Source organism: Chiloscyllium punctatum, chromosome 32 (genome assembly GCF_047496795.1).
Source record: "Chiloscyllium punctatum isolate Juve2018m chromosome 32, sChiPun1.3, whole genome shotgun sequence".
NCBI lineage: Eukaryota > Metazoa > Chordata > Chondrichthyes > Orectolobiformes > Hemiscylliidae > Chiloscyllium > Chiloscyllium punctatum.
The window spans coordinates 31,400,160-31,424,256 of NC_092770.1; the positions used below are offsets into that span (position 1 = coordinate 31,400,160).

Consider the following 24,097-nt stretch of genomic DNA (forward strand, 5'->3'; position numbering starts at 1 on the left):
GTCTTAGAAATGCATACATTCCATGAAAGAATGAAAAAAAACTATGATTTCTAAATTACATTCATGACATGAGGACATTCCAAAGGACTCCACAATGAAACCATTCTTAAAAATATAGCCACTGTTGCAACATAGGAAACATGGTAGTTAATTTGCATAAAGCGTGTTGCCAGAATGAGCTAATACTTAAACAATCTGTTTGAGCTATTCTAATTTGAACCATCGATAGCAAGGAGAACAGCAAACTCCTCCTCGTACCCTGCTCACTAAAATCAGTATCACAGGATCTCTTTTTCTCCACCTGAGATGTTCATGTGAACAATCACTGGTTCAGAGAAGGTTCACTAGGATAATCCCTGGGACGGAGGGCTTGTCTAATGAGCAAAAGTTAAACAGGTTGGGACTCTACTTACTGGAGTAGAGAGGTGATCTCATTAAAACATGTCGGATTCTGAAGGGGCTTGATGGGGTCAATGCTGAGAGGGTGTTTCCCCTCCTGGGAGAGTCTAGGACCAGAGGGCATAGTCTCAGAATAAAGGGGCACCAATACAAGATTGAGGTGAGGAGGCGGAATTTCTCAGAGTGTTGAGGGTCTTTGGAACACCTTGCCACAGAGAGCTGTAGGGGCAGAGTCCTTTGTGTATTTAAGACTGAGGCATAAAACTCTTTATCAGCCAGGGAATCAAGGATTACGGGGGAAACACAGTTAAGTGGATATGAGGAATGTCAGATTAGCCATGATCCTATTGAATGGTAAAGCAGGCTTAAACAGCCAACCAACTTACTCTTGCTCCGAGTTCTAATGCTCTTATGGTGTATAGAACAGGAACGGCCTCAGTTTGATGTCATTTCCATAAGACTGTACCGGGAATATCAATCTCGACTGTGTGCTCAAATCTCTGGACTGGGACTTGAACTCGCAGCCCTCTGGCTTAAAGGTGAATGTGCTACCCAAACTGAGCTGTGGTTGCACACAGTCCAAGTGTAAGGTAGATGGAAGTGAGCTTGTATCGGCAAGCAACATGACAACTGTTCCACAGGTTATACAGACAATGGAGACAGCTGACCAACTTTGAACAATGCAAATCTTCAAGTCACATGTATTTTTGTATAATTTCACTGTCTCTAACAATTATAGAGGATTAAATGGAAAATTTGCAAGAAAATAAATTTACAGTGTTTCTTGGAATTGAAAGGAGTTCTCTGAATAAGAAGAATATTGGTTTCAGCTGTTGGCATACAAGAGAAGAGGCCGTTTTAAAAAAAGTAAAACTGCTTATCCATCTGCAGTTCCTTTTCAAAGACTGCATACTGGCGGGAATAATCAGTCAAAATCACAATATGAGTGCACAGGAATTTCACAAAGCCTTGGCTAATCCAGTGGTTTACAGTATTCGGTACCTCCCACACAACAAACTCTTGTCTACTTCACCCACTTGCAAATCCTTGGAGTAGCAAAGTCTTCTCATTGATTCTTGTTTTAAGAGCCAGCAAGAGAAATGTAAAGGATTACCTCAGGATTAGATGGTGGTTACTGATGGGGGTTAGATTGGGGTTAGTACATTGGACTGAAAACTATCATGAACTGGTGCCAAATTAAGCTGGCTAGAGAGACAGAGAGAGAAATACAGGTCAAAAAAAGGCTAACTGTATTCAAGGCAGCTGCCACAAAAGAGGTAGAAAGATGTTGCATTTATGCATTACCTTAACATCCTCAAGGAGATTCCCAGAATACTTAACATCCAGAAAATTTATTCTTGGAAGCCCAGTTGCCATTGTGTTGAAAAACCCAGCGGCAAATTGTTCACACAGCAGGATTTAACAAACAGCATCATCCTTGGTGATGGTGGATGAAAGGAGGGTGTTTGGTCAGGAGAGAGAGAGAACTTGAGTTTAGATCAGAGTGGTGCTGGAAAAGCATAGCAGGTCAGGCAGCATCTGAGCAGGAAAATCGACGTTTCGGGCAAAAGCCCTTCATCAGGAATGCCCGAAACGTCGATTTTCCTGCTCCTCGGATGCTGCCTGACCTGATTTGTTTTTCCAGCACCACTCTGATCTAGATTCTGGTTTCCAGCATCTGCAGTCCTCACTTCTGCCTATAGAGAGACAACTCCCTATTCTTCTTCAAAACTTGTTGAAGGATCCTTCCCACCCACCCAAACAGATGGTTTCATGTTTTCTTTTAAAACAACAGCACTTTTTAAAAAATAAGTTCCAACTTGGTCTGGCATTGATAGCACTCCACTGAGAAGGACAAAAACTAGGACGAAAGGAGCAAATATAGCAGCCAAATAGAGCACAGCAAGCTTCCAGAGAGCAACATGACAACCACCAGACAATCCATTTCAGAAGTACTGACAGATTTTACTCAAGAACTCCCCTGCTTTTGTTTTATTTGTTTATGCAATGTTGTGTCAGTGGCTGCTCCAGTATTTATTGTCCTTCCCTAATTGCCCAGAGAAGGTGGTGATTTGCCTCCTTAGACTGCAGCAGTCTTTATGGGGTAGGGACACCCCAGAGTTTTTATGGAAGGTTATTCCAAAATCTTTACCCAGCAACAGGAAAGGAACCACCATATAGTCAGAACGGTGAGTCGCTTTAAAGGGAATACACTTGTGTCTCCATGTAATTGCTGCCCGTGTCTTTCCAGACAGATGTTGTGGGTTTGGGTGGTGATGCAAAGAGCCTTGGTGAGTTTCTGCAGTGCACCTTGTAGATAGTAAACACAGTTGCTACTATATGTTGGAGGGGGAGAAAATGTTGAAAGTGGTGGATGGAGTGCCAATCAGGTTTTTTGTCCTAGATGGTGTGGAGCACCTGGAGTGCTTTACTCATCCAGGTAAGTGGAGAGTATTCTATAACTTGTACCTTGTGGATGGTGGACAGGCTTTGAGGAGTCAGGAGGTGAGTTACATCACTGAAAGATTTCTACTCTGACATGCTTTTGTAGTCACAGTGTTTATATGGCTATTCCAGTTTCTAATCATTGGTAACTTGTGTGTCATGAATGTTACTTGCCATTTGTCAGCACAAATCTTCTTATTGTCCAGGTGCTGCTGTATTTGAACATGGACTGCTTCAGTATTCGAGGATTCATAAATGGTGCTAAAGATGTAGTCATTGATGAAGCAGCTGAAGATGGTTGGGCCTAGGACACTACCCTGAGGAACTCTTGCAGAAATGTCCTGAACTGAGATTAGTGACCTCCAACGACCATCAGGTATGGTTCCGCTAATTTTACTCAGGCTTCTTGATGCTATACATTATCAAAATAGTGTCAAGCGCAGTCTCCCTCAATCATACTTCACCTCTAGAGTTCAGTTGATTGTTCATATTTGGACCAAGGCTGTAATGAGGTCAGGAGCTGAGTGGCCCTGGTGGAACCAAAACTGAGAGGCACTGACTCTGTTATTCCTTTGCAAGTGTCTTTTGATAACACTGTCAACAAATGCTTCCGTCACGTGATGATGGGAAGTAGACTGACGGGGTGGCAGTTGGCTGGATGATGAGCAGACAGGATTTAATGCGAGTTTAGACACGGTCATCAGAAACTCTGCTGCCTTCGAGTTTATAGAAGTTAGAACATGGGAGATGTGCCAGGGACAGTCTTCTGACAGTCGTATGGAAGCTGAGAAGAAGGTTGCCCGGGGGGTGTTGGGGGGGGGGTCCTCATAGAAACCTGTAAAATTTTAGACACATTAAGTGCAGTAGGTGCCCAATGACGAGACTCCAGAACCGTAGGTCACAGTCTAAGCATGCAAGCTAGGGCATTCAGGGCTGAGATGAGGAGAAATGTCTGCACCCAGAGAGTGGGGAGCCTGTGGGATTCTCTACCAGAGAAAATGGTCAAGATCAAAACATTAAATGTTTTCGAGAAGGAATTAGACACAGTTCTTACAGCAAAAGGGATCAAAGGGTATGGGGAAAAAGCAGAAACAAGGGAGTGAGCTGGATGATGAGCTGTGACTATATTGAATGGTGCAGCAGGCTTGAAGGGCAGAATGGCCTATTCCTGCTCCTATTTTCTATGTCTCCATATAAGCCTTGATAGTGATTGGCTCAAAGAGAAACATGCAGGGGGTGGTGGCATCTTGGGCCTGCCTAGGAACAAAGGTTAGCACAAAGTTCATCTCAGGGTCAAACATGGCACTAAGTAGCAAACAGTCTAGTTTTGCTTCCCCCACTTTCCAGAGAGTAGAATTTCAGTCAGTAGCTAATTTATCCTGGGGAATGAAGACAGCAACTTTGGTTTCTTCAACACTTAGTTGGAGGGGATTTCTGCTGACTGTGGACTGGATGCTGGAGATATAGTCTGAATAATTCTGAGGCAGAGAAGACTGAAGCTGATGCTATTACAGAGCAGGGAATCCACAAGGCACTATCTGAAAACTCATGCACGGTTTCTGGTGATGTAGCAGAACAGAATTGGCAAGACCACTGAGTAAACCCTTCAGGTCACCAGAGGTAGTGGTTCAGGAGCATATTGCCCAGGAACATACAGTTCTTCAAGTCTCCTCCACCATTCAATGGGATCATATCTAATCTGATAATCCTCAACCCCACTTTCCCGATACCCTTACTGATTAAAATTCTGTATCTCCACCTCAGTCTTGAACGTACTTAATAACAATTGTGAATGACTGAAATGCTTTTTAAAACTTTCCCAGTTTTTAAAACTTTCCCAATTCTCTGGCTTACCTTTACCTTTGGCACATTGTCTGCTTTTTTCATTTCTGTTCATGCTATCATTAATTTCCCTTATTAACCACAGCCAACTTGTCCCTTGCGTGAAAGCTTCTTTCTCACTGGAATATGCACGTGGTAAGTCATGTTTTCTTCAATGTCTATCATTGTTCCCAATCCACATTTAATGCTAAATCCCTTTCCCAGTTCACTTCAGCTGGCTCTCTCTCATTCCTTTTATAGGGGATCTATGCTATTCAATGCCCCAATATTTGTCTTTTCACATATGCCTTCCTATTTTGTCAGTGACCAATTTGCAGGTAGGTCAGGGTACAGGGTAGATACAGATAAACTATTTCCACTAGCTGGGGATCCTAGAATGATGGGCATAGTGTGAAAATCAGGGCCAGACCATGCAGGTGAGATGTGTGGAAGCACTTCTACACATAAAGAGTGGTAGCTGGGGTTGTAAGTTTGCTTGCTGAGCTGGTAGGTTTGTTCTTCGATGTTTCACCATCATGCCAGGTAACATCATCAGTGAGCCTCCAGTGAAGCACTGGTATTCTGTCCTACTTTCTATTTATGTGCCTTGGTCTGTTAAGGTGGGTGTTATCATTTCTGGTCCTATTTCTCAGAGGTTGGTAAATGGGGTCCAAATCGACGTGTTTCTTGATGGAGTTTGGTTTGAATAGGATTTCCTGTGCATATCTCTGTTTAACCTGTCCGAAGATGGATGTGTTGTCCCAGTCAAAGTGGTGTCCTTCCTCACCTGTATGTAACGATACTAGTGATAGCTGGTCTTGTCTTTGGGTGGCTCGTTGGTGTTTGTGCATTTTGGTGGCTAGTTTCCCGCCTGTCTGTCCGATGTAGTGTTTGTTGCAGTCCTTGTAGGGTACTTTGTAAATGACATTTGTTTTGCTACTTGTTGGTACAGGACCCTTTGGTTCATCAGCTGCTGTTTCAGTGTGTTAGTAGGTTTGTGGGCTACCATGATGCCAAGGGTTGGAGTAGTCTGGTAGTCATCTCTGAGCTGTCTTTGATGTATGGTAGTGTGGCTGGAGTCTCTGGGTGTGTTGTGTCTTCTTGTTTGGGTTTGTTGTTTAAGAAGCCAAAGTTTCATGCTGTACTTCAGCTGTGATCTCTTTAAGGCCTTGCATAACTGCAGTAAGACATCCCTACTTCTGAACCCAAATCCCCTTGCAATGAAGGCCAATAAACCATTTACCTTCCTAATTGCTTGCTGTATGCCTGTCTATTTTCACTGACTAATGTACAAGAACACCCATATACCTTTGTGCACACGCTTCCCAATATATCAATGCATTTTTTTAAACAATGAAGTGTATAATTTCATATTTAGCCATATTTTCATGCAACTGGGATGTGTTTTCCCACTCACTCAACTTGTGCAAATCACCTTGAATCGTCCTCACAACCCCGAGGAAAGATTGAATGTTGTTCCTTCACTCAGGTCCTTTTATAGCCACTTTTAGAATACTGTGTACAGTTCTGTTCAACCTGCTATAGGATGGATATTATTAGGCTGGACAGGGTTCAGAAAAGACTTACCAGGATGTTGCTAGGAATGGAGGGTCTGAGTTTTAAGGAGAGGCTGGATAGACTGGGATATTTTTCACTGGACTATAGGAGGTTGAGGGATGACCTTATACAGGTTTATAAAATCATGAGGGACATAGATAAGATGAAAAGCAAGGTCTTTACCCTTGGGTGGGAAAGTTCAAAATTAGAGGGCACATTTTTAAGGTGAGAGGAGAAAGATTTAAAAAGGACAGGAGGGGCAACGTTTTCACACAGAGGGTAGCTCATATGTGGAATGAACTACAAGAGGAAGTGGTAGATGCAGATACAGTTACAACATTTAAAAGACTTTTGGACACGTACATGAAGAGAAAACATGTAGAGGGATATGGGCCAAATGGGATTAGTTAGTTTGGAAAATTGGTCAACGTGGACTTGTTGGACCAAAGGGTCTGTTTCCGTGCTGAATGACTCTCTGACTTTATATATCATGAACAGCTGGCATCCCAAACACTGATCCTTGCGATACCCCATTGGTCACTGCCTGCCAATGGGAAATAGATCAATTTATTCCCACATTGCTTCCTGTCTGACAACCAGTTCCTGATCCGTGGCAAAATGTTACCTGCTGTCTCATGTGCTTTAACTTTGCCCCACTACCCTCTAATGGAGGGGCCTCTTCAATAGCCTTCTGAAAATCTAAATATACCACATCCACTGGTTCTCTCATATCTATTCTACTAGTTACATCCTCAAAAACCTCCAGTCGATTTGTGAAGCATGATTTGCCTTTTATAAACCCATGCTGGCTTTGGCCAGTCCCATCAATGCTTTCCAAATGTTTATCATTTTTTAAATGTTAGATTCCAGCATTTTCTAGGTTAGACTAAGTGGTCTGTAATTCTGTGTTTTATCCCCCTCCCTTTTCAAATAGTGCAGTTATATTTGCCAACTTTCAGTCTGTTAGACCTGTTCCAGAGTCTATAGGATTTTGGAAGGTGACCACCATTGCAATCAATATTTCCATGGCAGCTTCCTTTAGTACTCTGAGATATGGATTATCAGGCATGAGTGAATTATCAGCCTTCAATCATCATTAATATCCCCAGGACAATTTTCTTACTCATTATGATTTCTTTTAATTCCTGTTTCACTAGACCCTTGGTTTCCAAACAGTTCTGGGAGGTTATTTGTACCCTCTTGTGATGGTGCAGTGTGCACAGCAATCTCCCACAACAGTAATGTGATAATAGCCAGATAATTTGTTTTTTTGTTGAGGTATGAAAAATATTTTTAATAACAAACCGCATTCTTTTTCAAAATGATGCCATAGAGCTCTTTATATTTTCAGCAAGCATGTGGAGTTTTAGTTTAATGTCTCATCCGAAAGACTGCACAACTGTCTGTGCAACAGCCCCCCCAACTTCTGGCACCGGAGTGTCAGCCTGGAGTTGTGTGCTGAGAAGACCTGCAAAGGGATTTCTATTTCTCAGTGAAAGGTCAGTGCACCAACTAAACCATAGCTTGGGTAACACAGTGGCTCAGTGGTTAGCACTGCTGCCTCACAGCGCCAGGGACCCGGGTTCAATTCCAGCCTCTGACGACTGTCTGTGTGGAGTTTGCACGTTCTCCTTGTGTCTGTGTGTGTGTTTCCTCTGGGTGCTCCGGTTTCCTCCCAGTCCAAAGATGTGCAGGTTAGGTGAATCAGCCATGTTAAATTGCAGACAGTGTTCAAGGATGTGTGGGTTAGGTGCATTAGTCAGGGATAAATGTAGAGTAATAGGGTAGGGGAATGGGTCTGGGTGGGCTACTGTTCGGGGGTTAGTGGGGACTTGTTGGACCTATTGGCCTGTTCCCACACTGTGGGGATTCTAAGAGTCACCTGACAGAGCCAGAGGTTGAATTAATTGGCTTACGAGTTGCTTATACAAGTTGACAAGACGAAAGTGAGGGCTGGAGATTAGTGTCAAGATTAGAGTGGTGCTGGAAAAGCACAGCAGGTCAGGCAGCATCACAGGAGCAGGAAAATCAATGTTTCAGGCTGGAGCCCTTCATCAGGAATGAGGAGTTGATGAAGGGCTCCTGCCTGAAACATTGATTTTCCTGCTCCTTGGATGCTGCCTGACCTGCTGTGCTGTTTCAGCACCACTCGAATCTATACAAGTTGACAGTCAGCCGACTTTAAAGTTGGGCCTTGACATTTCTGTTGCTAAAACTGTGAAATGCTCAAATTACTTCATTCTCACAGAAGTTATTACTCAATACTAGAAGATGTCTATAAAAGGTTCCCTACATTGTTGATCTAAATGTACAAAAAGCAACATTTGAAATATATGAGTCTTTGATCTGAATCCAAGTGCAAAGAGATGAAGATAATTGATTTGCAAACAATATCAGATCTGGTTCATTATAATGGTTTTCCAGATTAGAAATCCTGATCACTTCCATTCATTTCATTGCTCCAACTGAGGCAAGCACCAGGACATCCCGCATCAAATGGGCTGTCAAGGCCAAACAGCTAATAGTTACAGGCTACAGCTTTAAAAGAATTGACAAAATAACCAAAGGCAACTGAAGAACAGTCTTTTTACACAACAAGTGGTTAAGATGACAGATTGGGTTACCTGAGGAACACACAATCAAAGTAGCTTTTAGCAGAGAATTGGATAAACACTTTGGGAACAAAGAGTGTGTAAGTGCAGGGTTTTAAGCAATTTTTTTTATTCACTTGTGGGACGTGGGTGTAGCTGGCCAACCAGCATTTATTACCTGTCTCCAGTTGCCCCTTGTGAAGGTGGAGGTGAGCTGCCATCTTGAACTGCTGCAGTCCACGTGATGTAAACAGACTCACAATGCTGCAAGGAAGGGAATCCCAGGAGTTTTGATTGAGCATCAATGAAGGAATGGTGATATGTTTCCAAGTCAGGATGGTGAGTGGTTTGGAGAAGCACTTGCAGGTGGTTGCGTTCCCAAGGTATCTTCTCCCTTTCACCTTTTATATTGAAGTGGTTGTAACTTTACCCTTTTTCCTTAAACTTTGTTTTGGACTCGCAGAGGGTGGTGCGTGTATGGAATGAGCCACCAGAGGAAATGGTCGAGGCTGGTATAATTACAATATTTAAAAGGCATCTGGATGGGTATATGAATAGGAAGGGTTTAGAAGGATATGGGCCAACTGCTGGCAACTAGGAATAGGTTAGGTTAGGATATCTGGTCGGCCTGGATGAGTTGGACCAAAGGGTCTGTTTTCGTGCTGCATATCTCCATGACTCTAAATACAGGAAGAATGTTCTTGTTGATAATCTGTCTTTTCTGTTAGAATTTTGTAGGTTTCTATGAGACTACCTTCCTGATTCTTCTAAACTCCACAGAATACAATCCTAACCAACTGCATCTGACCTCATAATTAATTCCTACAATGGCATGATTGACATGAGTAAACTTTGCTGAATTCCCTCTATAGCAAGAACATCTTTTCTCACTTAAATGATGAGACTAAAACTGCATGTAATATTCCAGATGTGACCTCACTGACGTGCTGTCTATTTGCAGCAACACATTTGAGTTCCTGTACTCAAATCCTCTCATCAAGGGGCCAATATTCAGTTTGTCTTCTTTACTACCTGTTGCACTTGCATGCTTACTTTGAGCAACTGATGCATGAGGACACCTAGATCTCACTGAACATTTCACCCCTCTCAATTTATAGCCATTAAAATAATAATCTGCCTTCCTATTTTTGCTACCTAAATGGATAAGGTATCATTTAATCACATTATACAGCATCTGCAAGGCCTTTGCCTGCTCCCCTTCCATTTTTTACAGAGTGGGGTGAGGAGAAAGGGCTGAGAAGCGAGGGCTGCCAGGAAGGGTAAGTGATTGCTTTTTATTTTGGGCAAGATCTAAACACCGTAGGGTCTCCCTCCCACCCACCACCTCTAACCTTAATAATAGCCTGTAAATTTGGTAAGTTCTTCAGGTTTTCTTTTCTTCCCTCTTCCTTCTTTAATCCCATGTGGGCTTTCAGAGTAGCAGGGTACGGCTGATAGGGCAGTTGCATGTTCCTCCTGCAGAATGTGGCAGGTGAGGGACAGGACACATGTCTCTGCCGATCACATCTGCGGAAAGTGCTCCCAACTCTAGCTCCTCGAAAACCGAGTTGGGGAACTGGAGCTGGATGAACTGCGGATCATCCAGGAGGCTGAGAGGGAAATTGGGAGGATGTACAGGGAGGTGGTCACTTCTCAGACACAGGATAAGCTGGGTTACAGTCAGGGAGAGGAAAGGGAACCAACGGTCAGAGCAGGGATCCTCTGTGGCCATTCCCCTCAGCAATAAGTATATCGTTTTGAATACTGCTAATGGGGACAGCCTACTGGGGAAAGCCATAGTTGTCAGGTCTTTGGCACGGAGGCTCAGAAGGGAAGGGGGGAGAATAGAAAAGTGCTAGTGGTAGGGGACTCAATAGTTAGACAGATTGACAGGAGATTTTGTGGTCAGGAACGGGACTCTTGGAAGATATGTTGCGTCCCCGGTGCCAGGGTCCAGGATGTCGCCGATCGGGTTTACAAGATTCTGAAGGGGGAGGGTGAGCAGCCAGAAATCGTGGTACATATTGGCACCAATGATATAGCCAGGAAAGGGATTGAGGATCTGAATAGTGACTACAGAGAGCTAGATTAGAGTCCCTACAGTATGGAAACAAGCCCTTCGGCCCAACAAGTCCTCACCAACCGTCCGAAGAGTAACCCATTCCCCTAAATTTACTCCTGACTAATGCACCTAACACTATGGGCAATTTAGCAAGGCCAATTCACCTGACCTGCACATCTTTGGACTGTGGGAGGAAACTGGAGCACCTGGAAGAAGCCCATGCAGACGCGGGGAGAATGTGCAAAAGCCACACAGACAGTCACCCAAGGCTGGAAGTGAACCCTGGTCCCTGGCGCTGAGAGGCCGCAGTGCTAACTACTGAGCCACTGTGCCGCCCCTGTTTGAAGCTGAAGAGCAAGACGAGTTTGCTACCGGCGCCATGAGATAGCGAGGTGAGGAACAGTCAATGAGTGCAGCTTAACACGTGGTTGCGAGGCTGGTGCAGGAGGGAGGGCTTCAGATACTTAGACCATTGGGATGCCTTCTGGGGAAGGTGGGACATGAAGGATGGGTTGCACCTGAACTGGAGGGGCACAAATGTCCTGGGTGGGAGATTTGCTCACGTGGTTCCTGAGGGTTTAAACTAGTTTGACAGGGGTGGGAACCATAGCTACATATCTGACAGGGGGGTAGTTGTAGATGGGGCAGTGACAGGATGTAGTGAATCTATCGGGAAGGTTTTTCACGTGATGGAACAAAAAGGATCCGTTAACGTGTGTCAACTTTAACACAAGGAGTGTCAGAAATAAGAGTGACGAACTTAGAGGATGGATACGATGTTGTGGCCATAATGGAGATGTGGGTTTCACAGGGCAGGAATGGTTGCTAGATGTTCCAGGGTTTAGAACATTTAAAAAGAACAGGGAGGGGGGAAAAAGGGACAGGGTGCAGCATCGCTAATCAGAAAGTGCATCACAGCTACAGAAATGAAGGTTGTTGAGGAAGGTTTGTCTACTGAGTCAGTATGGGTGGAAGTTAGGAACAGCAAGGGAGCAGCCACCTCATTGGGGGTTTTCTATAGACCACCTAATAGCAGTAGAGAGATTGAAGATCTCATAGGCCAGCAGATTTTGGAAAAATGCAGATGTAGCAGAGTTCTTATTATGGGTGACTTCAACCTTCCCAATACTGACTAGAACCTCCTTAGTGCAGATGGTTTGGATGGAGCTGTTTTTGTCAGGTGTGTTCAGGAGGATTTCCTTACTCAGTATGTAGACAGACCGACGAGGGGAGAGGCCATTTTTGATTTGGCGCTCAACAATGAGCCAGGACAGGTGTCAGATCTCGGAGACGGTTACAGAAAGTGATGAACTCGGTCCGGGCAATCACAAAGGCCAACCTCCCATCTATAGAATCCATCTACCAGGCCCACTGTCAAGGAAAGGCCGCCAGCATTCTCAAAGATCCATCCCACCCTGGCAATGTTTTTCTACAGCTTTACCATCGGGGAGAAGGTACAGAAGCCTGAACACACGCACCAGCCGGTTTCAAAACAGTTTCTACCCGGCTGTTGTTAGAATACTGAATGGACTCTCAAACTCTTAACATTCGCCTGTAGCTGTGTTTTTCTTTTTGCCGCTGTTTACCTATTATTCACTATCTATGCTACTTAACTTTGTGATCTGCCTGTATTGCTCACAAGACAAAGCTTTTCACTGTGCCTCTGTACACATGACAATAATCTCAATTCAGGTAGTGGATACAGGGAATTTGGCTCTCTGGATTCAGAATTGGTTGGCTGACAGAAGGCAGAGAGTGGTTATAGGTGGAAAGAACTGCCTAGAGGTCAGTATTGAGTGGGGTCCCGCAGGGCTCTGTTCTTGGCCCTCTGCTCTTTGTGGATTTTATAAATGACTTGGATGAGGAAGTTGAGGGGTGGGTTAGTAAATTTGCTGATGACACAAAGGTTGGAGGTGCCGTCGATAGTATCGAGGGATGTTGCAGGCTGCAGCACAACATAGACAAGATGCAGAGCTGGACTGAGAAATGGCAGATGGAGTTCAACCTGGATAAATGTGAGGTGATGCATTTTGGAAGATCGAACTCGAATGCTGAATATAGGATTAAAGACAGGATTCTTGGCAGTGTGGAGGAACAGAGGAATCTTGGTGTTCAAGTGCATAGATCCCTCAAAGTTGCCAACCAGGTGGAAAGGGTTGTTAAGAAAACATATGATGTTGCAAGGTTTGTGAAGGTTTGTAGCTCAGGTTGAGATTTAGGGTGTAGGTTTGCTCGCTGAGCTGTAGGTTTGATATCCAGACGTTTCGTTACCTGGCTCGGTAACATCATCAGTGGTGACCTCCAAGTGAAGCGAAGCTGCTGTCTCCTGCTTTCTATTTATATGTTTGTCCTGGATGGGGTTCCTGGGGTTTGTCTTTGCTTGGGACAGTCGACTGGGACAACACATCTATCCTGGGACAGACTAAGCAAAGGCATGCCAGAGAATTCCTAGAGGCCTGGCACTCCAACCACAACGCCATAAACAAACACATAGATCTAGATACCATCTGTCAACCCCTCAGAAAACGAACAGGAAATGACATCACCACAAACCTCAGGAACCGCATCCAGGAGAAAGATATAAATAGAAAGCAGGAGATAACAGCTTTGCTTCACTTGGAGATAGTGAGGAAAGAGATCAGTCTGAAACGGGTACAGTTGAGAACAGAAGTGAGTCAAACAGTCAGGGCAGGCAGGGACAAGGTAGGACTAATAAATTAAACTGCATTTATTTCAATGCAAAGGGCCTAACAGGGAAGGCAGATGAACTCAGGGCATGGTTAGGAACATGGGACTGAGATATCATAGCAATTACAGAAACATGGCTCAGGGATGGGCAGGACTGGCAGCTTAATGTTGCAGGATACAAATACTACAGGAAGGATGGAAAGGGAGGCAAGAGAGGAGGGGGACTGTCATTTTTGATAAGGGATAGCATTACAGCTGTGCTGAGGGAGGATATTCCCAGAAATACATCCAGGGAGGTTATTTGGGTGGAACTGAGAAATAAGAAAGGGATGATCACATTATTGGGATTGTATTATAGACCCCCTAATAGTCAGAGGGAAATTGAGAAACTATCTTGTAAGGAGATCTCAGTTATCTGTAAGAATAATAGGGTAGTTATGGTAGGGGTTTTTAAACTTTCCAAACATCAACTGGGACTGCCATAGTGTTAAAAGTTTAGATGGAGAGGAATTTCTTAAGTGTGTACAAGACAATTTTCTGATTCAGTATGTGGATGTACCTACTAGAGAAGGTGCAAAACTTGACCTACTCTTGGCGAAATAAGGCAGGGCAAGTGACTGAGGTGTCAGTGGGGAGCACCTTGGGGCCAGAAACCATAATTCTATTCGTTTTAAAATAGTGATGGAAAAGGATAGACTAGATCTAAAAGTTGAAGTTCTAAATTGGAGAAAGGCCAATTTTGACGGTATTCAGCAAGAACCTTTGAAAGCTGATTGGAGGCAGATGTTCGCAGGTAAAGGGATGGCTGGAAAATGGGGAGCCTTCAGAAATGAGATAACAAGAATCTAGAGAAAGTATATTCCTGTCAGGGTGAAAGGGAAGGCTGGTAGATATAGGGAATGGTGGATGACTAAAGAAATTGAGGAAGCATATGTCAGGTATAGACAGGATAGATCGAGTGAATCCTTAGAAGAGTATAAAGAAAGTAGGAGTATACTTAAGAGGGAAGTCAGTAGGGCAAAACGGGGACATGAGATAGCTTTGGCAAATAGAATTAAGGAGAATCCAAAGGGTTTTTACAAATATATTAAGGACAAAAGGATAACAAGGGAGAGAATAGGGCCCCTCAAAGATCAGCAAGGCGGCCTTTATGTGGAGCAACAGAAAATGGGGGAGATACTAAATAAATATTTTGATTCAGTACTTACTGAGGAAAAGGATATGGAAGATATAGACTGTAGGGAAATAGATGGTGACACCTTGCAAAATGTCCAGATTACAGAGGAGGAAGTGCTGGATGTCTTGAAACGGTTAAAGGTGGATAAATCCCCAGGTCCTCATCAGGTGTACCCGAGAACTCTGTGGGAAGCTAGAGAAGTGATTGCTGGGCCTCTTGCTGAGATATTTGTATCATCGATAGTCACAGGTGAGGTGCCGGAAGACTGGAGGTTGGCAAACGTGGTACCACTGTTTAAGAAGGGTGGTAAGGACAAGCCAGGGAACTATAGACCAGTGACCCTGACCTCGGTGGTGGGCAAGTTGTTGGAGGGAATCCTGAGGGAGAGGGTGTACATGTATTTGGAAAGGCAAGGACTGATTCGGGATAGTCAACATAGTGGGAAATCATGTCTCACAAACTTGATTGAGTTTTTTTAAGAAGTAACAAAGAAGATTGATAAGGGCAGGGCAGTAGATGTGATCTATATGGACTTCAGTAAGACACTCGACAAGGTTCCCCATGGGAGACTGATTAGCGAGGTTAGATCTCATGGAATATAGGGAGAACTAGCCATTTGGATAGAGAACTGGCTCAAAGGTAGAAAACAGAGGGTGGTGGTGGAGGGTTGTTTTTCAGACTGGAGGCCTGTGACCAGTGGAGTTCCACAAGGATCGGTGCTGAGCCCTCTACTTGTTGTCATTTAGATAAATGATTTGGATGTGAGCATAAGAGGTACAGTTACTAAGTTTGCAGATGACACCAAAATTGGAGATGTAGTGGACAGCGAAGATTACAACAGGATCTGGACCAGATGGGCCAATGGGCTGAGAAGTAGCAGATGGAGTTTAATTCAGATAAATGCGAGGTGCTGTATTTTGGGAAAACAAATCTTAGCAGGACTTATACACTTAATGGTAAGGTCCTAGGGAGTGTTGCTGAACAAAGAGACCTTGGAGTGCAGGTTCATAACTCCTTGAAAGTGGAGTCTCAGGTAGATAGGATAGTGAAGAAGGTGTTTGGTATGCTTTCCTTTATTGGTCAGGGTATTGAGTACAGGAGTTGGGAGGTCATGTTGCGGCTGTACAGGACATTGGTTAGGCCACTGTTGGAATATTGTGTGCAATTCTGGTCTCCTTCCTATCGGAAAGATGTTGTGAAACTTGATAGGGTTCAGAAAAGATTTACAAGGATGTTGCCAGGGTTGGAGGATCTGAGCTACAGGGAGAGGCTGAACAGGCTGGGGCTGTTTTCCCTGGAGCATCGGAGGCTGAGGGGCGATTTTATAGAGGTTTACAAAATTATGAGGGGCATGGATAGGATAAATAGACAAAGTCTTTTCCCTGGGGTCGGGGAGTCCAGAACTAGAGGGCATAGGTTTAGGGTGAGAGGGGAAAGATATAAAAGAGACCTAAGGGGCAACATTTTCACACAGAGGGTGGTATGTGTATGGAATGAGCTGCCAGAGGATGTGGTGGAGGTTGGTACAATTGCAACATTTAAGAGGCATTTGGATGGGTATATGAACAGGAAGGGTTTGGAGGGATATGGGTCAGGTGCTGGCAGGTGGGACTAGATTGGGTTGGGATATCTGGTCGACATGGACGGGTTGGACCAAAGGGTCTGTTTCCATGCTGTACATCTCTATGACTCGAGATCACACTGCATTAGTCTCCCGCCCAGCTTTGGGTCATCTGCAGATTTTGAGACAGTACATTTAGTTCCCTCAATTAAATCATTAACATATATTGTTAATAAGTGGGGTTCTAGTACTAATCCCTAAAGTACCTAACTAGTCAGTGTCTGCCATTTAGAAAAAGACTCATTCATTGCTATTCTGTTTACTGTCTGCAAAACAAATTTCTGCCCATCTCTCTGCACTACCCCCAATCCCATACATTTTACACATAGAAATTTACACATTAGTGATGTTGCTCGAGGGATGAATGAAACAAGCAAATGAGGGTTCAGCTCCCATGTTTCTTTGAATTAAATACCATGGAATCATTTAAATCCACTCAAGAGGAAAGCCAGAACCTTAGGTTAACATCTCATGGACCAAGCATGACTTTTTTTAAAAATCATTATATAAGTATATTGAGCAATCACAGCTATTTCTGCTTGAAATAAAAGGACTACTTCACACACTGTAACCAGCAACTTCCAAACTGGCTGTAATATAACTGGCATTATGTTTTGCTCAGCTTTCAATATAAGTAAGAGGCTGCTTTAAGCCTGGGAGCTTTTCGAGCAGTGGCAACCATGGCTCTGGTGTCCTCAACAACAATATCATCCAAAGCCATCTCTGCCAAGTCAGTATGCCGAGAAATCAAAATATCAAAGTTTGCCTTGGCAACAGTTTATTTAATCTGGCAACGGGTAGCAGAGAAAAAAGAAAATCAATGGAGAAAGACAGAATTAACCAACTTTTCCCTTACGTTAACTGTGAAAGAAACAAAGCACTTCCCCTTTTCCCACACAAGAAAGTTTGTTTGCAGGCGAATAGAGTTTTACAGCTTAAACCTGAAAATATGGATAATAAATCCTGTACCTACCGGCATGTGTGATCATCACTAACACTTGCGATTTGTTTCCCAGTGTTGGGGTCAAATACTACATCATTGATGTAATCAGTATGACCTTCTATTACCTACATGGAATAATAAATCAGGACACTTCAGTGGAAATCTAAATTTGAACAATGGCCTTATTTCAACTCAGCTGGTTCGATGTCACATTTCATTAATATTTCAGTACTTGGAACTAACTGACGTAGACAGTTCATTTAAGTCCAGCACAACACATTGGCTGAGCAGAGAACTCACTGCAAAATGATTACCTTAACTGCTGCCACTGAATAGCATACAGATAGCTCAGAACCAAATCATCTAACTTGTAATTTATCAATTGCACTCGTGTTTGGATGAGGTTAACCCTACCTTAGGGAGGATATCAAAGCTTTGCAAGGAGATTTACTAAACTAGTGTCTGGGATGAGGAACATCGAAGTTCAGAAAGAGACTGAAGAAACTGGGATTTTGTCTGGACAGCAGAAAAGGAAGAGTGGAATTTTAATCGAGGTGTTCAAAATTATGGAGACTTTTTAAAGAGCAAATCAGGAGAAGCTGTTCCTATTGGCAGCAATCAGAGAACATTTAAGATCTTTGGCAGTACAGCCCTGGGGAGGTGGAGATGAAGAGAAATCCTTCTTAATTCTGTGAGCTGTTGTGACCTGGGGCATGCTGCCTGCGAGGGTGATGGAATCACATTCAATAGGAACCTTTGAGAGAAAATACCTCAAAAGAAGATATGTTCAGGAGCATGGAAAAGATCGGGGTGGGGGAAAAAAAAAAAATCGGTGGACATTGGCACTTTATCTCAAAACCATACAACCAACAAAGTACCTTTTGAGATGTCCTCATCGTTGTGACACAGGAAAACACAACATTCATTTTGTCCACAGCTAGCTCCCCAAAACACCCATGCAATAAAACCAGATAAAGTGTTTTGATGATGTTTCACCACGGTCCCTCTCTATCCTGTCAGATTCCACAATACTCAAACAGAATGGCATAATATTGCCAAATTTCACAGAAACTACATGATATGCTGGAGTATCATCAGCAAGTCCTGTGTGTAGTTAAGTTTCACGAGTATTCCTTGCTCTGAATCCTGTTTCCTCATCTCCTGAACTCATTAACTCCTTGCTTAGACACAATTCTTACAACTTAGGGGATCTTTATTCAACTGCAGGTCTGACAAAGTGTCAACAATGGGTTCATTCCAGAACTGGTACAATGGCCATGCTCTTCTGACACCCAGGGAGAACTAACGGGGGTGAACACTTCACTCTAAAATATCCTTCATTTGGAGAAGCCTGTGTTGGACAGCATTAAAAAAAACACACACACAACATCAGGTTATAGTCCAATAGGTTTATCTGGAAACACTAGCTTTCGAAGCGCTGCTCCTTCAACAGGTGGTTGTGAAGCAGGATCATTAGACACAGAATTTATAGCAAAAGATTACAGTGTCATGCAGCTGAAATGTTATATTGAACAAACCTAGATTAAGCCTTTCATCTTTTAGAATGGGTTTGCTAATTTCAAATTGGAGATGCCGGTGTTGAACTGGGGTGTACAAAGTTAAAAATCACACAACACCAGGTTATAGTCCAACAGGTTTATTTGGAAGCACTAGCTTTCGGAGCACTGCCCCTTCATCAGGTGATTGTGGAGAATCAGAACGTAAGACACAGAATTTATAGCAAACGTTTACAGTAAATGAAATTATACATTGAAAAAGACCTGGATTGTTTGTTATGTCTTCTCACAGGCTTATACCCCATCTCACACACAGGCACACACTTTACCAGGCTTGCACACACACAAGCACACACTCGCTCACATGCACTCATACACTTACTGTCTGTCTGTCTGTCTCTCTCCTGCGCACGCCTGCGCGCACACACATTCACACATAATGGGGTGACTTCATATTTGCAGAATTATATTTGCATATACATTCTATTTTGCTCAAGAAATACATAACCTACAGGCAGTCAATCCATGTAATATCTTGTAAATTCCACCTTAGAAATAGATCCAGTCTGACTCAAGATTGGGATACAGACAAACTTTAACCTCCCACCTTTAATGCATTGTCTGAGCTGAGATGGCACCTTTTGTTATAAAACCTGAAGTTATTTTGAGAATGTGACTTAAAGGAAGTTCTGGGATTTACATATTAATGAACCCATTCTCAAAGATGAAAGACTTAATCTAGGTTTGTTCAATATATCATTTCAGCTGCATGACACTGTAATCTTTTGTCATAAATTCTGTTTTATGATCCTGCTTCACAACTACCTGATGAAGGAGCAGTGCTTTGAAAGCTAGTGCTTCCAAATAAACTTGCTGGACCATAACCTGGTTTGCATGATTTTTAACTTTCTCCAGAACATCCTGACTGATTGAAATGCCTCCTTTCTTACGATTTATCACTTCAAATGAATTAGGCTTTAAAAATCAGGGTCTGTATATTTCAGGAACTGAACCACTGGGGAATCTGAATTTTGTATTTTTAAGAAAGGAATAACCACTAATAAAACACTCCCTCATGTCCCTTAGCTTATCTCAACACAACAGGCAGGTAATAATTGTCATGCAGGGGAAAACAGCAGTAAATTTGTTCACAGCAAGCTTATCAAAACAGCAATGTGATAACGAGCAGATAACATGTATTTTGATGATGTTGGTTGCAGGGTAAATATTGGTCATAAATACGAGGGTAAAGCTCCCCTACCCTTCTTCAACTAGAAATTTCAACTAGAGAGGGGCCAGAGGAAGCCCCCAGCTGAAAGGATGTAAGAAAGGAAGATACAAAGATTTGCAACGAGATATAGACATGCCAAGTGTATATGGGAAATATCTGGGAGACAGATGTAAGAAAATCTGAAGATATCCACTGTGGCAGAAAGAACAGAAAAGAAGAATATTATTTAATGGAGAGAGACTGCAGATTGCTGCAGTACTGAGGGTCCTGGGTATCATTAACATGAATCACAAAAGGTACAGCTTGTGTGTGCAGCAAGAGGTTAGGAAGGAGAATGGAATGTTAGCTTTTATAGCAATAAGGATGGAGTATAAAAGGAAGGATGTCTTGCACCTTCTGTTACAGAGCCTTAGTGAACTGTACCTGGAGTTCTTTGCACATTTTTGTCTCCTTACTTGAGGGATGGACCTACACTAGATGATGATGCAGGTACTGTTACAATGTTTAAAATACATTTATAAATACAGAACAACCTCAGTTACCCGAACATCAAATATCCGAATTTTGGATTATCCAAACAAGATCTCAAGGTCTTGTAAAAAAGTTACATCAAAGAGGTGTTACCGATTCTGATCACAATCAGGAAATCGGAGTGCATCAGCAAGGAGGGTAATGAGTTGACTGCATTACCCTCCTTGCTGGATGGAGGGAGATTAACACAGTTTAAAAATAAGGGGTCTCTTATATAACATGGAGAGGAGGATTTTTTTTTTCTCACAGATGATTGTTAATCTTTGTAATTATCTCTCCCAGTGATCAATGGAGGCTAAGTCACTCAATTTATTCAAAGCTGATTTAGTGTTTTTTCGATTTACAAGTGAGTCACAGATTATAGGAGACAGACAGAAAATTTCAGTGAAGGTCACAAGATAATTCACAATCGTCTTGAACTTGGACGAATGATCCTTCTGCTGCTGCAACTTCTTAGTATATTATAATTGAGGGAGATGTGTGTTTTATTTTGTCATTGTGCGGTAAGTGCATCTAATGTCCCAGATATTCAAGATTTAGTAAACACATGCTCTCACTGCTTGGTCAGGCCACTGTTTATCCCTCAGTCCAGATTGCAACAGGTCAATCATTAGTTAATGTCTGTGAGATCTGGCTGTATACAAATTACTTGCCATGTTTCTTACATTGCAAGAGTAATACTTCATTAGTCATAAAACAGTTTGGAATACGAAAGATGCTACTCAAATGCAGCATTGTTCGTTCTCTTCAGTGGATAACTGATATAAATTTCATTTCTATAGTGCCTTTCACAATTAATGATGTATTTTGTGAAGCAGTCCTGCTTAGAAGATGTACCTGCCACCTGGTGTCTTCCTTGAGATCAGATGTTAGCAGCCTCAACTTTCTGTCAGCGTCTGCAGTGCAAAACCTGCAACAATTAAACCAAATTAAAGTAAGAAAACCTCAAAGGAAGCACTATTTACTTAAAAGCAAAATACTGTGCATGTTGGAAATCTGGAGAAATTCCTCAAGTCTGGCACCATCTGTGGACAGAAACAGTTACTGTTTCACGTTCAGTGTGACTCTTCTTTGGACTTGGAAGTGGTTCAAAGTGGGTTCTTTTATACTTTTAATGGAAGAGGAGAAGGTGCAAAGGGAGTAGATAAGACAGTGCACAAGACAAAGAGGTAATTAATTGTGGAGAAAGAGCAAAAGAGATGTAAAATGGGTAACTAAAATGGGTTTAAATTCAGGTGTGATAGGGAGACAGTGAGTAAAATATGCAAGACAAGCTCTTTGGGGGTTCGCAGGGGGAACATAGGATAAGCACTCAGTCTGCGTTTGATCTTGCCAATGTAAAGGTGAGAGGCCAATGCATCAGAGCTCTTAAAATAAAGCTGATCTTTATTCTTTCCATTATAGACCATGATACATGTACAGGTTAGAAGTTCCTGGGTTCATGGTGTACCCAGGAGATGTCAGCGCAAGGGTAAAGTAGGTTCAGACAAGGCCATAATGATATAAGATGCATGAGCTAGAGTAGACCATTCAGTCCCTCAGATTTGCTCCACTATTCAATGAGATCATGGCTGATCTAACAATCTTCAACTCCACTTTCCTGCCTTTTTCCCATAACCCTTGATCCCCTGATTGATTAAAATCTGTCTCAGCCTTGAATATACATAACGGCCCAGCTTTCAAAGCCCTCTGCAGTAAAGAATTTCACAGATTCACTGTTCTCTGAGAGAAGAAATTCCTCCTCATATCTGTCTTAAATGATAATTGCTTACTTTGAGACTATGAACTAGACTCTCTCAAGAAGGGAAGCAAACTTTCCACATCTACCCTGTCAAGTTCCCTAAGAGTTTTAAATGCTTCAATAAGGTTGCTCCTCATTATTCTAAACTCCAATGAGTACATGCCCAATCTACTCAACCTCTCCTTATCAGACAGTCTCTTCAGACCTGTGATCAACTGAGTGAACATTCTTAGGACTACCCCCAGTGCTGGTACATCTTCCCTGTGACAAAGGGCCTAAAAATAGTTCATATTCCAGTTATCACCTGACCAACGCCTTGTATTATTTTTAAGCAAGGCTTTCCTATTTTTATGCTGTCCCTATTACCTGCTGAACTTAGACACTAACACTTTATGATTCATGCATGAGGACTCCCAAATCCCCCAGTGCTGTAGCTTTCTGCAGTATTTGTCCATTAAAGTAACATTCAGTTCCGCTGTACTGTCTGTTAAAGTATTCTTTATGACAGCAGGTGGGACTTCTGTTTGACATTTCATCCAAAATTCAACACCTCCGACAGTGCAGCACTCCCTCAGTACTGCACGGGAGACGCCAGCCTAGGTCTCAAATCTCTGCAGCGGGATTGGTATATACAACATTCTGACTCAGAAACAGACACAGCCACTGAGGCCTGGCCAAAACACAGAGTATCACAAACCAACACGGTGGCTGGAAGTATCCCTTAACTGGTAGTACAAATTCTAACTACACTGAAAAACAAATTGAAAAGCCTCTAAAGTGCTTCTCATTTATAAGCTGGAAGTAATGAGCACATTGTAGTCTGTAATATTTCATATAATTTATCGCTAACTGACATCAGCCTGTATTTACATAGCGACAATCAAGCACATTATCCACTGCATTAGATATATTTAAAATCAATCAATAGAGCAATACCTCTATCTCAATAAAAAAGTTTTTTCAGATTTAATACCTGTCAACAAAACTTGCAAACTTTAATGGAAAACTCAACTGCAAATCTAACAGAATAAAATAGCCTTTTATAGAATATCATAAAGCAAAATGTGAGTACCGTCATTCATATAGGCATCATATAGGCATCATTCATCACCATCAACTACTACAAGTGTTCAAAATCATGAGTGGTTAATACAGAGCAGATGGGGAGAAACCAGTGCCATTATCAGAAGGATCAAAAACAAGGCATTGTTTAAGAGTAAAGGGGAAAAAAAAGCAGAGGTAACATAAGTAAAACTGTTAATATACAGTGGATGTACCGTCTGAGACTGTGATGGAGACATGCTCCATTGTGGCTATCAAATAGGAACTAGATAATTATTTGAAGAGGAAGGCTTGCAGGGCTACACAGAAAGGGCATAGTAGTGGGACGAGTTGAATTGTCTTTGTCGAGAGCATGCATGGATGTGAAGGCTGAATGGTTTCCTCTGTGTTGTCGCCAGTCTATTAGCCTGTTTTAATACAGAAGTACACTAAGGTACTGTTTACATTCCTGAGATTGTCATCCAAAAGGTCAGGGCTAATAATCCAGAAAACTGAAATCCCATCTTTGCAGTCACAATTCCAATTCAGTTTTACAGGCGGCACAATGGCTGAGTGGTTAGCACTGCAGCCTCACAGCGCCAGGGACCCAGGTTTGATCCCAGCCTTGGATGATTGTCTGTGTGGAGTTTGCACATTCTCCCATGTCTGCGTGGGTTTCTTCTGTTGCTCTGGTTTCCTCCCACAATCCAAAGATGTGCAGATCAGGTGGAT

At 42.6% G+C, this 24,097-nt stretch overlaps 1 protein-coding gene across 1 annotated transcript in view; it reads right to left on the reverse strand.

Moving 5' to 3' along the window:
• nup37 (nucleoporin 37) overlaps positions 1-24,097 on the reverse strand; it is a 38,892-nt gene that overhangs the window by 11,060 nt on the left and 3,735 nt on the right. Inside the window, exons 3-4 of the mRNA XM_072552017.1 lie at positions 21,421-21,493; positions 17,335-17,429 (exon numbers count right to left, since the gene is read on the reverse strand). Coding sequence (XP_072408118.1) covers positions 17,335-17,429; positions 21,421-21,493 — 168 coding nt within the window. The remainder of the gene's footprint in view (positions 1-17,334; positions 17,430-21,420; positions 21,494-24,097) is intronic.